This window comes from Mustela erminea, chromosome 1 (assembly GCF_009829155.1).
Source record: "Mustela erminea isolate mMusErm1 chromosome 1, mMusErm1.Pri, whole genome shotgun sequence".
NCBI lineage: Eukaryota > Metazoa > Chordata > Mammalia > Carnivora > Mustelidae > Mustela > Mustela erminea.
Genome location: NC_045614.1, coordinates 131,195,353 through 131,210,488, shown reverse-complemented (window position 1 = coordinate 131,210,488; position 15,136 = coordinate 131,195,353). Strand labels below are relative to the sequence as shown.

The window sequence follows — 15,136 nt, the reverse complement described above, 5'->3', positions numbered from 1 at the left end:
CAACAGTGGTACAGAACAGAAGCATAGATGGCCTCAGGTTGTTTAGGAGAGATAAGTGTAGGCATCTCATTTTTATGTGAACAGTTACAAGTAACTTATCATTCACTCTTAAAATGTATACCTGGAAGCCTTCACACCCTCGTATATGAAATATGACATTCAGAACAATTGCTGTAGTAATAGTTACATTACACAAACTAGTTTTATATTTAAAGCTGACATATTTTTACTGGTTTCATCACGCATTCAAAATTTCTTCTTACAAGGTGACTAAGGATCCCTAGAGAGTATCGTCACTGAGAACTCTACTAGGACAGACACTATCTCCACTTCTTTGTTAACCACAGTCAAAAGAGATGCCTTTTATATTACTGCATTTTTTTTTTTTCTAGGAGGTAGAAGGATTGGAACAGGATTACAGCAGCAATTTATTTAAAAAAAAGAAAAAAAAAAAACTCTTATTTGTCCTGAGAAGCAGGTGTTGGGTATTTTTGTGATTTAGAGAGTATTTTTATTGTTTCTTATCCTCAAAAATGATTATGGAGTAGTCTTGTTTTTATCTTGCTCCACTGTGGTTGGGTATCTGTGAAAACGTTTATTTTCAGTAGAAAAACATAATGGCTTATTTTTTAGAGCTCCAAACAACTCCAAGCTGACAGCAGTCAATGATTTTTTTTTTTTCAACAACAAGCAGCAAATACCTTGTACCACTTTGTGCACCTCTGTAAAAGTATCTCAGGGTTGGAACTCTGAGTTGAAAGGGATACACAAATTTAATTTTACTGAATACTACATGATTGCCATTCAGAAATGGCTATGCTCATTTATAATCTCATCTTTTGTGACTGGATTCCTTGGCAGCACCTGATTTTATAATTTATATTCTGTTTGTAAATTCTCCTCAATTTCTATTTCTTCCCAGTAAACTTAATTTACTTTTTTTTGATGTTATTATTATTATTGCCATTATTATCATTATGGTTGTTTTCCTTGGTCTTTGTAACCTGAGTTATGAATTGTCTTAAATATTCCATAATAACAGTATTCTAACATTTTTCTCTTTTTTAACCTTTTGACCCTCCTTTCCCATTTCTCCCATCCCCCCAGTTGTCCCCCCACCTCTGGCAACCATCAATCTGCTCACTATATCTATGAATTTTTTTGTGTGTTTGGCTTTTTTTAAGGTCCACATGCAAGAAATTATATGATATTTGTCTTTCTCTGTATGATTTATTTTATTTAGTATAATGTCCTTGAGGTCTGACCGTGTTGCCAAAAAATGGCAAATAAGATTTCATTGTTTTTTCATTGTTGACTAGTATTCCTTGGTGTGTATATATCACAATTTCTTTATCCATTCATCCATCAATTGACACTTAAATTGTTTCCATATCCTGGCTATTGTAAATAGTGCTGCAATGAACATGGAGTATATATATTTTTTTGAGTTAATATTTTTGTTTTCTTAAGATAAATAAGCAGAGGGGCACCTGGGTGGCTCAGTTGGTTAAGCGACTGCCTTAGGCTCAGGTCATGATTCTGGAGTCCCAGGATCGAGTCCCACATCAGGCTCCCTGCTCCGCAGGGAATCTGCTTCTCCAGCTGACCTCTCTTATGCTCTCTCTCATTCTCTCTCTCTCTCTCTCAAATAAATAAAGTCTTTTAAAAAAAGATAAGCAGAAATAGAATTGCTGTGTCTTATTGTAGTTTTATTTTAAAATTTTTTGAAGAACCTCTTTATTGTTTTCCATAGTGACTACACCAATTTACATTCCCAGCAATAGAGCACAAGCATTCTCTTTTCTCCACACCTTCATCAACACCTATTATTTCTTGTCTTTTTTAAAATAATAACCATCATTATATTTATTATTGTTTCACCAGTCCTTGTATTCTGAGTTATGAGTTGTCCTAAGAATTCCATTATGATATTTTTAAAAATTTTAATTAGAAAAGAATTATATCAAGTTACAGATATTACTTAAGTAAATTATTTAAGTAAATTCGAAGAAAACTTAGAGTTAAAAAAAAATGGATACTATTTTAGAACATGATTTAGAGCCTTCCAACCTACATGAATGTGCTAGAATGGTTTATTTAACCAAGGAAATAGAATAAAAGCTAATTTTTTTTTTCTCCAGTACATAAAACAATGCTAAAAAAGAAATTTGGATTTCTGTTATGGACTGAATGCTTGAGTCCTTCCAAAATTCTTTGGCTGGACCTCTAATCTTTTGTATGATAGCTCTTAGAGAAGACACATTTGGGAGGTAATTAGGTCATGAGACTGAAACGCCCATAAACAGGATAAGTGCCTGTAAGAAGAGACAACATGGAGCTTGTGTCTTTTCTTTCTGCCTTTTACCATGTGAAGATACAAAGAGAAAATGGCCATCTGCAAAACCAGAAAGAGGGTCCTTACGAGACACCAAATCTGCTGGCACCTTGTTCAGGGCTTCCAAGCCTCCAGAACAATGAGAAATAAATGTTTATTGCCTAGGCTACTCAGTCTATGACAATTTGTTACAGCAATTTAAACTAGGACAATTTATTTTTGGAAAATAAAGAGAAATGTACACTTTCTATACTTATATGCGGTTTATTTTCTGTTTTTTTTAATTAAATGTACATACTAAGAAGTAATTAAATCTGATGAGAAGTATTGCTATATGCCTTAAATTTACTAAACTTGGAAGAAAATACTGTATACAATTACACAAAAGATTCATTTAAAAAAAACACCTGTTTTAATTATCTCTTAGTTACACATGTATATATTTAGTAACTGGTTTGCAGTTTTGGCTGATACTTAGCAAAGTAACTAGAATGCTTTAAATCCTAATAAATATGTTAAAAATTAGATCCAGAACACATTAACATAATAAAATTAGTATTAGTATTATTGTACACTGTGGAATAAGTTTAGATAGATGTTATGAAGTTCATATTTTATACAATATAAGAAACCAACAAAAAGGGAAAATTATAAGTACAGAGAAATTTAAATCCAGGTGTTAATATCCCTTTGACAACTGGAATTGATGATAATCTTCATGACCAGCTGATTTGTATTGGTTGATCTAGAGTAACATCATTCACTGTGAGATTAATATTTAGTATCTGAAAAGAAAGCAAAATGGTAATTATTGTTTAATCAGAGCAAGATTTTTTTTGTTTTTTTAACAAAGACTATTTCCATGTATAAATTTTCTCTAATAGAAGTTTCGTTTCTCTTTTTTTGATGAGTTTTTATTTTAGAATGTTCACAACTATTTCAGTAATAATCTCACCCAACCCACTCATAATACAGATAAAAATAAATCCCAGAGAGGTGGAGTGGTTGTTAAAAGACTGTGAAAAACTAAAACTATTTACTAATTATCTTGATTTCTATTGTTGTATTCTTTCTCCCTATTCTTAAACATGGAATTATTTATAATTCTATTACATAAATCTCTATGCTTCCAGCCCTCAAATATTAGGACATATTTATACACAAAAATTAGACTGGAAATATGCTTTCTTTTGTGTCAATCCCAAAATGCTTTAGGATGCACAATTATTTCAGTTCTGTTGTGTTACTTTCTTTCACTGGACAGAATCTCAATTAGACTATGTAGGGACTAATTATGGAGGTTACTGAGTAGCTCTAGCCAATCATCTGTAACATTTTTATGATATGATGATTTCATTAGACCTTACCACTGCTTTTTCTCCAACACATCACATGATTTTTCTGTCTTAGCTCAGAAAATTTAGATTCAATCATCAAATATGCAAGAGAAGAGGAAGACAATCCACATTCCTTTACTGCTTACTGAAAACCAGGTACTCTCCTAGTGGCTTTATAAAACATATTCTTCACTAAAAAACAACATTCTAGGATTTATTTCCCACACTGTATAGTAGAAGAGTTTAAAAGGTAAAATTAAATAATTTTTTAAAATGTATATTTGCCAAATTTGAAACTGATCCATCTTACACCAAAACCTCACCTAGTTTTTTTTATATATCAAAAGTGAAAAGGAACAAGTACATCAGATAGCTTTTAATACCTGTACAAGAGGCAACAAAACCTAACTGTTGCCAGGAAAATGTTTTTAAAATTGTATTGATAGAGAGGGGCCTGGGTGGCTCAGTCAGCTAAGTGTCTGGCTTCCACTCAGATCATGATCTTGGGGTCCTGGGATTGAGGAGACCATCAGGGTCCCTGCTCAGTGGGGAGTCTTCTTGTCCCTCTCCCTCCTCCCCCTCCCCCTGCTCATGCTCTGCCTCTATCAAATAAGTAAATACAATCTTTTCAAAAAATAAAATAAAATGGGGTGCCTGGATGGCTCAGTGGGTTAAAGCCTCTACCTTTCAGCTCAGGTCATGATCCCAGGGTCCTGGGATTGAGCCCCACATCTCTCTGCCCACATCTCTCTGCTCAGGGGAGCCTGCTTCCCTCTCTCTCTCTCTCTCTCTGCCTGCCTCTCTACCTACTTGTGATCTCTGTCTGTCAAATAAATAAATAAAATCTTAAAAAAATAAAATAAAATTGCATTAATAAAGTAATTAAATCAAGATTTGCATATAATTCCCACACTGATGGAGAAGGCCAACAGAATAAAGAAAGAAACTGACCACTCTCTACTTTTAGCATGTATCTATAAAGGTTTGAATCCCTAGGTACTCATAAGTATTTGTTTTATTAAATGAATTTAGAAGGAACTGCTCAATTGCTGGTAGTTAAAAATAATATCTATTTTTGGAATCAATGAGGTAATAAAATATTGTAAAAATTCCTTCTTTTTTTTTTTAAAGATTTTATTTATTCATTTGACACAGAGAGATCACAAGTAGGCAGAGAGGCAGGCAGAGAGAGAGAGGAGGAAGCAGGCTCCCCGCGGAGCAGAGAACCCGATGCGGGACTCGATCCCAGGACCCTGAGATCATGACCTGAGCCGAAGGCAGCGGCTTAACCCACTGAGCCACCCAGGTGCCCATAAAAATTCCTTCTTAATACTTAAAAGTCTTTGTGAATGTGTTTGGAAGCAGTGGAATGAACTTTCTTTATAAATTATGTGGAATGAACTTTCTTCATAAATTATGTGTTTTTATACCAAGCATCTGGTTAAAATGAACTTGAAATAATACTTGATATGTTTAAAATATCTTATTTGACATTGTTCACCTTAGTGTTTTGGTTTATTTTTATAGTAAAAATTACGAACTTTATTTTTACCAATGCAGTACTAAATAAGGAGCAAGAAAATATATATGTCAAATTATCCTTTTTAATCTGATTGAACATTGGGCAGTTCAAATACACTGGTTGCTAATTGTGATAGATAACCATTGACTATCTATTCCTGGAGAATTAACTTTCCCTTTGAAGGACTCAGTTTCTTGGTCTGCCACATGAGACCACTGGCTTAAATCAGTGATTCCCTTACTTTGTAATTTTAGAAACCAGTGAAATTTTAAAAAGAAGAAAAATGGGGGTGAGGCACTGAGTTATCAACTTTTATTTTACCAAGGAAGGACATTAAGTATACAAAACTCTAATTTTCCAACCTTGATATAACTTAAAGAAATAAAAGAATTTTGATGCCAAAATAGTAATTAGAACATAGTTCTACATTAAAGGGGAAATAACACTTGCCTACAAAACACCAGCAACAATAGAGCAGTATTAAGTTTCAAGTGGATAGAATGATCTTCCAGGTGCTGTTTACCCCTCACCTTTGTAAAATTCTGTGAGGACACAAGACTGTGGCCCAAGACACAACCATTATTTTTTTAAGTTGAAGTCAGTCAAATAACCGACTGTTTTTAAGTTAGGTGTTGGAAGTGCTTGTTGATTAACGGCTAGTAATTTTTATCCAGCTCTAACACTAACAGGTAATACACACACACAATTTTAGTAGTAGAGCCAGAGCCTTGTACTTGGATCATTTCTAACAGTTAGCTGTTGACTAGAATATATATGTAGAACATATATAGAATATATGTTCTTTGAAATCCACCTTTTTGGGACATGGATTCCAGAATTTAGAATTGGAAGGAGCTGAAGAGACTGTTCACTTGCATATTCTTATTGAATTTGAAAGAAAAGGAAGGCTTAAAATTATTTGTTCAAAATAAAAGAACTAATTATTGGTAGCAATGGAAATTTAACATAAAAATTCCAATACCTTGTTTAATGTATGAATTATATCCTTGTATACCTGTATGTCAAATTATTCAAGTGCCAATAGACAATTCTATTAATTTTGCAAGGATTTCCAAACATATTTTATCCAAGGTGTATTAAATACTTAAATGTAGACATTTTATATTAAAAAAAAATTTGAGGCATTTTACCTTATAAGGATAACAGTGACTTAGAGGCTTAATGTAAATTGAATCTTGCTTTGATTACATCAGGAAAATTGTAACATAGGTGCCACTAGATTGATTCATATGACAAGTTACTATGAATGATAATATGGAGATCGATTAGGTAGTTTAAGGAAAATAAATAAACAACAGAGGTGATAGGTGACCCATAATTATGTTTCATTAGGGTTAGGAAATAGAAGACATCCATATAGATGTTTTAAAAACTCCATTATTTTTTTTTTTCTTGTATCACTTACCTCCTTGTCTGGTTCTTCACTAAATTTAACTACTTCTCTATTTCCGTTATATATAAGAATAACCTCATTAACAGCAGTCTTTCCTTTCCCCCATATGTTGATGAATCCAAGCCTCATTTCATTTTTGTTTATGTAACCATTTTTCAGTATAGTGCTTGTCAAGGTATTCTATAAAGACAAAGACAAAGAAGTAATGTAAACCCTCACTTTCAAAAGCAATTAAATCTTTTAAAGCATACATCTGTTAACCAAAACGTATTTCATAGTATAGAAAATTTTTATTCATATTTTTCAAATGAGGTATGTTATACAAAAATGTAAAATATGGAAATATAAAATATGGAACAAAACTTCAAATATTATTTAACTGACATACCTTATTTAAATTAAATTGTGCCAAGAAATATAAGCCTTTTTCATAGGTGTCTGTAGAGAGACAAAAAGATTATATATTTATATTTCCAAAGAAGAAAAATAATAAAAACTAGAATAGTTTGGTTCTCTTTCCTAGTATAAAGTGTATCAAATACCATCAATGCATATCTAATTTTTCTATAAGTTTATTTATCTTGTTCAAAAACTGTCCAAGGAGCACTTTAATATGAAGGATGAGTCCCCAGAGAGGATCCTAGAAGAACAGGGCAGGTTGGTGTGTGTGTATTTATCTGTTGGAGAATAATGCTACAGTGAAAGGTCTAAAATCACCTTAACATGGCTCTGGCAGGGTGAAAAAAGTATACTAATAAACAGAATTGGGTGGTGATATTGGTGGTCACTTACCAGCCATTTCAATGACTGACAATATAATAATATTTATAAAGCAAAATGAACATGATGGAAACTTACTCTAGTGTCATTTGACAAAAAATATTCAATTGCTGGGGATTATGAGAGATCTATTGAAATCAAACTGATAAAACATGGGGTTTATATTCATTTCTTTACCTAATTATAATTTTACCATATTTAAAATCAATTTTTAAAATAATTTGATAGCTAAAATTTAAGTGCTTACTATTTGTCAACTTTTAAGTACTTTATCACACTGCTCCAAGAGGTATGTCCTTTTTATTGTTCTCATGGTTGAAGAGGAATGTGAGCTCCAGAGAAGTTAAGTAAATGGCTGAAAGTGAGTCAACTAATTATTAACAAAATCTGGAATAAAGTCCAAATTTACCTGAATTCTAAGACTGTGTTTATATGTAAAACAAAACAAGCATAGGTAAGGCAGAAAGGCAAAAGTAAATTAAATGCATGACTGAAACAAGTGTTAAAATAACATTGAAAAAGTAACAAATTTTACTTTCCTTTTCAAACTTATACATGCCAGAATTTTGTTAAATGATTATTTTTAAAACTGCTTAATCTGTAACTAATTTTGCCTAATCTACAATCTTTACTTAATATACACAAATTTTGAGATAATTTTACAATAGTCTCCCTTTATGTGGGGGTATACACTCTAAGATCCCCAAGCCCTGTATATACTAAGATTTTTCCTGTAATACTTACCTCTGATACAGTTTAATTTATAAATTAGTCACAGAAAGAGATTAACAGTAACTAATAATAAAATAGAAGTACTATAACAATATACTGTAATAAAAGTTATGTGAATGTGGTTTCTCACTCTCAAGATAGCTTACTGTACTATGCTTATTCTTGTTGTGATGATGGGAGATAATAAAATGCCTAGGTGAGGAGATGAAGTGAGATGAATGACTTGGACATGGAGATGCAGCATTAAAACCACTGCTGATCTCCTCACACTGTAAGAGGGAGGATCGTCTGTTTCTAGACCAGGGTTTTCCATGGGTAACTGAAAATGCAGAAACCAAAACCATGGATAAGGGGGAACTGCTGTATTTTATTTTTGATTTTCTTTGAGAAAAAAAAAATATGTCAGCAAATAGTATTTTATAAAATGTGAATATACTTAGAGAAGGAAATAGTTCTGTGCCTATTAACTAGATTGATAGGCTTGCTGAGAGAGAACACTTCTTTGGAGAGTCTGACCTGCTGAAACATATGTTATATATTGTTGTTGCTGTTTATTCAAGAAATTTCAAGGAATTATCTGAAATCTTCATACGGAATTACAACAAATATACTGAGTTTGTCAGATACAATTAAAAAAAAAAAACAAATATAATTGGCCAGAATAATTTTATATGCTTACATAGAGAGATAATAAATAAATATTTGAAGTGTGTTTTTTCTTACCAATGATTAAAAAATAAAATCTGCTATGAAACTTTAATAGGACAAAGGTCATACCAAGTTCTTTCATCTGTATCTTAGTTTGATAGGAAGACCAGGAGTAAAATTTCTAAGAGAAGCATTGTCTCCCTTGCTGTTCAAATGAACTAATTTATTGGATAGGTACATAAATTCAAAGGTTCTAAGACAAGAATGCAAATGTATAACTCAACTTTACAACCCTGGAAAACTGTAGGCAAATTTAAAGTGCAGCCTGCTGGGAGCAGGTGAGAAAGACTGCAAATTTTGTAGAACCCCAGTTGACATGTTAACAAAGGTCAGGACTCTAAAAACATAGGGTTTTCATAAGTGACTCTCAATCTCACAAAACAGAGGGTTGCTGGGGGGAGGGGGGTTGGGAGAAGGGGGATGGTGTTATGGACATTGGGGAGGGTATGTGCTTTGGTGAGTGCTGTGAAGTGTGTAAACCTGGCCATTCACAGACCTGTACCCCTGGGGATAAAAATATACTATATGTTTATAAAAAATAAAAAAAATTAAAAATTAAAAACATAGGGTTTTAATTGATAGCAGTTGATTCTTCACCTTAAATCAAAAGATAGTAGGAAAAAATTTTTTTGTTTTGTTTTTAAGAGTCTTGCTTTGATTGATTCATATGATTCTTGTATCAACCTTCCAATATACTTTATTTACTAATAAATTGATTCCCGTTTATTAGGGTTGCAAAATATTAACTATGATATACCTAAAAAGTTGAAAAATACATGTCTTGGCTAGTAATGAAAGATCTCTCTTCTGCAGATAGCTTATTTTCATTGCACTGAACCACCCTGTGAGAACATCAGCTCCACATGGATGTTAGTTTTTAGGACTGATGTTTGTTTGAAGAGAATGTTCAGAACTCACATCTAGTAGAGTGACACTGTTAATGGCAGTCAACAACCCTAATCCACAACTAGTGTTTACTTAACAGCACACTAATCACCTGAAGGTGATACCTGGGCTTCTCCCCAAATTAATGGAAATTAACTGGTCCTTAGGATTTGCATCTTCAATAAACTACCCTAATAAACTACCCTAAGGGATTCTGTGACAATGATCAGAAAAGCACACAGGGCTGGGAGCCTAGCAGTTCTGTCTGGTCTAAAGAAATGACTTTATAACTCATATTACTCTATGACTATAGAGTAAACATAGATCTAATTTTAAATCCTTAAACTTTTCATGTAAATAATATTGAATTAAAAAAACAAATAGGCATGAAGTACAGAGATCAAAGTCAAGTTTTGTTTCTAGGCTATCTCATGTTTTAGAGGCATCCTTTATGCATTGCCATGTGCACATGGAATGTGGCGTTTCAGTTCAGGTGACCTCACACGTACTGAATGTCTCTCATGTGAATGGCATGAGCTACTTTCTGGGAGTAACAAATGATCAATATACATTCTCTGTCCATACATGTTTCTTAGTTATTCAGACATTTCCCATAGGATTAACTACATTTAGGGTAAGAGGAAAGTCTTTGATGCTTAGAACATTACGTTTTAAAGTTGATTTAGCTAATTATTAAGCTACTTTAGCTTTGGATAATTTTATTAGCCTTTCATTCAGCTTCCAAGGTACAAAATAGATAACATAAAAGCAATGTGAGATAATATGTATGCCATCAATTACATTTATCTATTAAATGGAACACTCACCGATACTCTCTCCATCATCCCAAAACAGAGATCCCTGTGCCGTCTGATTATTATCTGCAGCAACAATGAGCTTCATGTAATTTTGTCGACTGAAAAAAAATATATATAATTTTACCTATGTTTATAGAATACCAGACTTCAGTTATGATATAGCAGCCATATGAACAACCAAAGGAAAACAAGTAAGAATATTAACAATGAGAATACAAACTGTTTTCAACAGAGAAAATGAAAGGTCTTCCCTTAATAATGAGTTACTGGGAATGACATAAACCATAAAATCCTTCATATTTAACAGAAAATATGCTTGCCTTTTGATCTCAAAAGATCACCTACTTAACAGATCAAAAGGGGCTTCATTTATAATGGTTTAAACCATATTAAGTTAATTGATATATTTATTTAGTATTCTCTCTGCTAATCTGGACACTGACCATTAAACATGAATATTTATATATTAATATTTAATACTAATTTAATATAATTATATTATATTAATTAACATTTATTATATTAATATGCACTATTATATATGTTATTATATATGCTATTATAGCATATATAATAGTGTTTTATCTGTTATAATTTAAACCTTTCTTGCATTTCCATACATGAATCACTGAGTTATCATTGGAAATTATTAATAAGAATGTGAAGAGTAGCATGAAAGTTATAATTTTTTTTTTTTTAATTTATCATTTGACAGAGATCACAAGTAGACAGAGAGGCAGGCAGAGAGAGAGAAAGAAGCAGGCTCCCTGCTGAGCAGAGAGCCTGATGTGGGGCTCAATCCCCGAACCCTAAGATCATGACCTGAGCCGAAGGCAGAGGCTTTAACCCACTGAGCCACCCAGGCGCCCCGAAAGTTATAATTTCTATCCTTGAAATGGACAAAACCTCCCAAGCTGGTGCCTACACAGATCCATCTGTGAACTAAGATGTGCTTCCTTGCTGACTGTACAAATGATTTGGTTTGACAGACTCATATTTTTAAGGAAGGATTTATCAGACAAATTATACTTAGATATAATTGTCTTTTCCTATCACAAATGTTGAAAGTTGTACTGCCATGAACTGCCCTAAAATATCCATAACATTAGAGTTCAAATCTCTACAGCAACTTAATAAAGACATTATTATATCTCAGTATGAATACCTTTATGTATTTACATGTAATGTATATATTTCAAGTTCATAGTTACAGGTGTAAGATATAAATATATATTAACAACATTTAAAAACTGGTTTAACCCACAATTTTCCAACATACTTAAAATTTAAGATTAAAAAGTGTTTCACAGTTTACATTCTACCCTTCCTATATACCTAGCCCTAATAACCTATTTACTGTACCCCTCTAAACACACACACACACACACACACACACACACACTGGCCTCTCTACTTGTCCTTTATAATAAAAGGATTCTTGAGGTCCAATTTATAAATGTTCTCTTCTGTGAAGCCCTCATTTCTCAGATATAATTGTTTTTCTGCTTTTAAATTAATATCAGGGTAGAGTATTGAAAGAAATGGATCTGGATTATTCTAGGAGATAGAAAAAGTCCATGCATGTCAAATAGGGCTGTCAGCATGTAGATCACCAAATGAGTGGATACAGCACGAGAAGAGAAGAATCAAGACTGAGTTTCCAAATCTGAATGTGTAAGCAGGAATTTAGGCAATGGAAATAGACACTCTGGTCAGAGGATTCACTTTTACATCAGTCACATAAGCCAGAGTAGAGCCATGATCCTTGGTAGATTGGATATAATGCTGAGTGAGAGGGAGAGAATACCAGGTTGGGGTCCTAGGTCAAACAAGAGAAGGTCTTAGCCAGATCATCAGTTATGAATGATAATGTCTAGAAAATATGAATTAATAAGAATTATCTTTCATCTTTATATGGGATGAGGCTGCTAAAAAACAGGGCTGGTTCTTCTGTGGGCAGCAGTGTACTTGTAGTTTGAAGAAGCAGTGATATTGTCAATGGATATCTACATTTTCATAAACTAGAGTGAGTTTGGAAATACTTCACAGGACTGACAGAGGGAGTTAGAAAAAGTGGAAGGAAAAGGAAGTCCTCTGAACAATATTTGCTTAAAGTTTATAGAAAGTTCATTTAAGAAATCATGTTTCAATGAAGTAAGTAATATTTCTTTCCACATGTCAGAAATCAAAAATGAGTACTTAGATAAGGCAGCCACTCAAAATACAAGAGATTCAATTGTCAATACAGAAGACAAGAAGTTTTAGTTGGTATATTGATCTAGGAAACTTTCTTACTATTAGAAGGAATATCATGTTGGAGGACAATTTTTCGTGAGTCTCAAATATCTGCATATCTTGCATACGGGTAGGGATGTACAAAGGGAGAGGGAGAAAGAGAATCTCAAGCAGACTCTCTGATAAGCACAGAGCCCTGTGTGGGGCTTGATCCCATGACCCTGAGATCATGACCCCAGGAGAAATAAAGAGTTGGATACCCAACTGACTGAGCCACCCTGGTGCCCCTAAATTATATTTTAATGGATGCTTTTAAAGCAAACAGTATTGGAAGATAGGGAATTGTTTGTTTTTAAATTAATTTTTTAAAAAATTTACTGACCAGTATAATAAATCCCCTTAAAAGCAAACAATGAAGAGGTTTGCTTACAGCCCATTATGAAGGGTTGAGTGCCTAAGCCTGGAGTTCCGTAGCTGTGACATAACCTCCTACATGTGCAGTTTCTGTCTAGGCCTAGGTCATCTCCATGGGACTTCAGGGACAAGGAAACCCCAAGCAAACATGAAATTCAAGTCTCTTGCTTTGCCATGAATAAGAAAGATGTTTGTCTCTTACCCAACATCCATGACACTGTGGCAGAGTAACTTGTTCAGTTGGAAATAAGGTAAAATCTCAGACCCTTCCCAGTTCTTGACAATTCTAGCAGGACATATCTCAGAATTTAATCTGAGCTCTTGTAAATACTTCACTTACCTGTGAAATGTGTTTTTATCAGGCTCCTGACATGGTAGGATGTGACCACCACGGACATGTAGGTTTATTGTATCTAAAGGAGTATAAAATTCATGAAACTGCCCTCTGACTTCAATATCTTGGCCCTGGAAATGACGAGGTTGGAAGGAATAACATAAGTGGCAAGAAATGGAATCATCAGCAATATTGGTGTTTGATATATCAAACAAAAATACTGATGTAAGTACATCAATTGATATACATACAAAAATTAATAAAAACTCAAACACGTATTTGAGAAATCCTGTTACTTAAAGTATATACTTAGTTCTTAGTTATTAATAGCTTTGAAAGTAATTTACCACCATTTGTTTTTGTGATACTCTCATGCAGAAAATTCGTAGGTTTTCAAAGGTCACAAAAGTTATTCCTGGCTTGTCATATACATTATTCTTGGAAGGACTATATAACCTTTAATGGTAATTTTGCATATTGATACAGGACAATGACCTTCTTGTGTACAATGTTATGTTTATTCAGTAAAATAAATCAATGACTCCATAATAAGCTACAGCAGAATAAATTAACTCTTTCACTGTGTATTAATTTGATACAGCTATAATTAGCAAGAAATATCTTACCTTTTTAAGTGTAAAGTAAACCAAATATGTCACCAATGAAAAAGCTAGTATAAAACAGTTTCTCATATGTTTTTAGTCAATTCCCCAGAATTCCCTAACCACTTACCGTATGATAATCAAACCACCGAGCATCAGGAACATAGCCTATTACAGACTCAACACTCTGGAATTTAAAGATACAGTCATTAAAAACATATAGGTCAAGGAAAATAATATTTTGTGAACAAAAATATATGATAGGACTTACAGGTTCCAACACAGCAGTAACCAGAAATGCTGGCCCCCACAAGAACTGCTTGAATATATCCCATGTTATCTTGTCATTAAAGAACCTTGACAGAATATTTACAAATAATTAAGTCAAAGAACTTCATTTCTCCTGAATATCATAAAATAATTATTCAAATCACATTTTGCTGTATAGACTTTTGTGGACTGAAGTGAAAACCAAACTATAAACAAATCAAAAACAATTCTATCATTTGGGATTTAATGTTAAATAAGTAGTGCAATATTTTACAAGTTAATGTAGACTATAACCAAACTTCCTGACAAAACACAGAGAATTTCTGTAAGGCCAACTGAATGAGAAATATTTGAAGAGAATTCACAGAGGTACAAATATTAACTTTACCTTGTAGAAGTTCAACAAACTAGGAAACAAAAGTAACAAATACTCTGGAAGAGAATTGTGAGGAAAGTGTGCTATACGAAATCTTGATTTCGTGCCTGTGTGGCTCAAGTCCGTTAAGTGTCTGCCTTCAGCACAGGTCAGGATCCCAGGGTCCTGGGATGGAGCTCTTACCAGCCTCCCTGTTTGGCAGGAAGCCTGCTTCTCCCTCTGCCTGCCACTTCTCCTGCTTGTGCTCTCTCCCTCTCTCTCTCTTGCTATCTCTCTCTGCCAAATGAATTAAATAAATAAATAAATAAATAAATAAATAAATAAATAAATAAAATTCTTGATTCAGTAATTTAAAAAAATTTTGTTTCCCAGAG

The 15,136-nt window shown here is 33.2% G+C and overlaps 1 protein-coding gene across 1 annotated transcript in view; it reads right to left on the bottom strand.

Moving 5' to 3' along the window:
* Nucleotides 1-3,051: 3,051 nt before the first annotated feature.
* Nucleotides 3,052-15,136, bottom strand: part of SI (sucrase-isomaltase) — a 95,416-nt gene continuing 83,331 nt past the window's right edge. Inside the window, exons 41-47 of the mRNA XM_032361662.1 lie at nt 14,388-14,472; nt 14,247-14,303; nt 13,521-13,645; nt 10,541-10,629; nt 6,997-7,046; nt 6,621-6,788; nt 3,052-3,120 (exon numbers count right to left, since the gene is read on the bottom strand). Coding sequence (XP_032217553.1) covers nt 3,052-3,120; nt 6,621-6,788; nt 6,997-7,046; nt 10,541-10,629; nt 13,521-13,645; nt 14,247-14,303; nt 14,388-14,472 — 643 coding nt within the window. The remainder of the gene's footprint in view (nt 3,121-6,620; nt 6,789-6,996; nt 7,047-10,540; nt 10,630-13,520; nt 13,646-14,246; nt 14,304-14,387; nt 14,473-15,136) is intronic.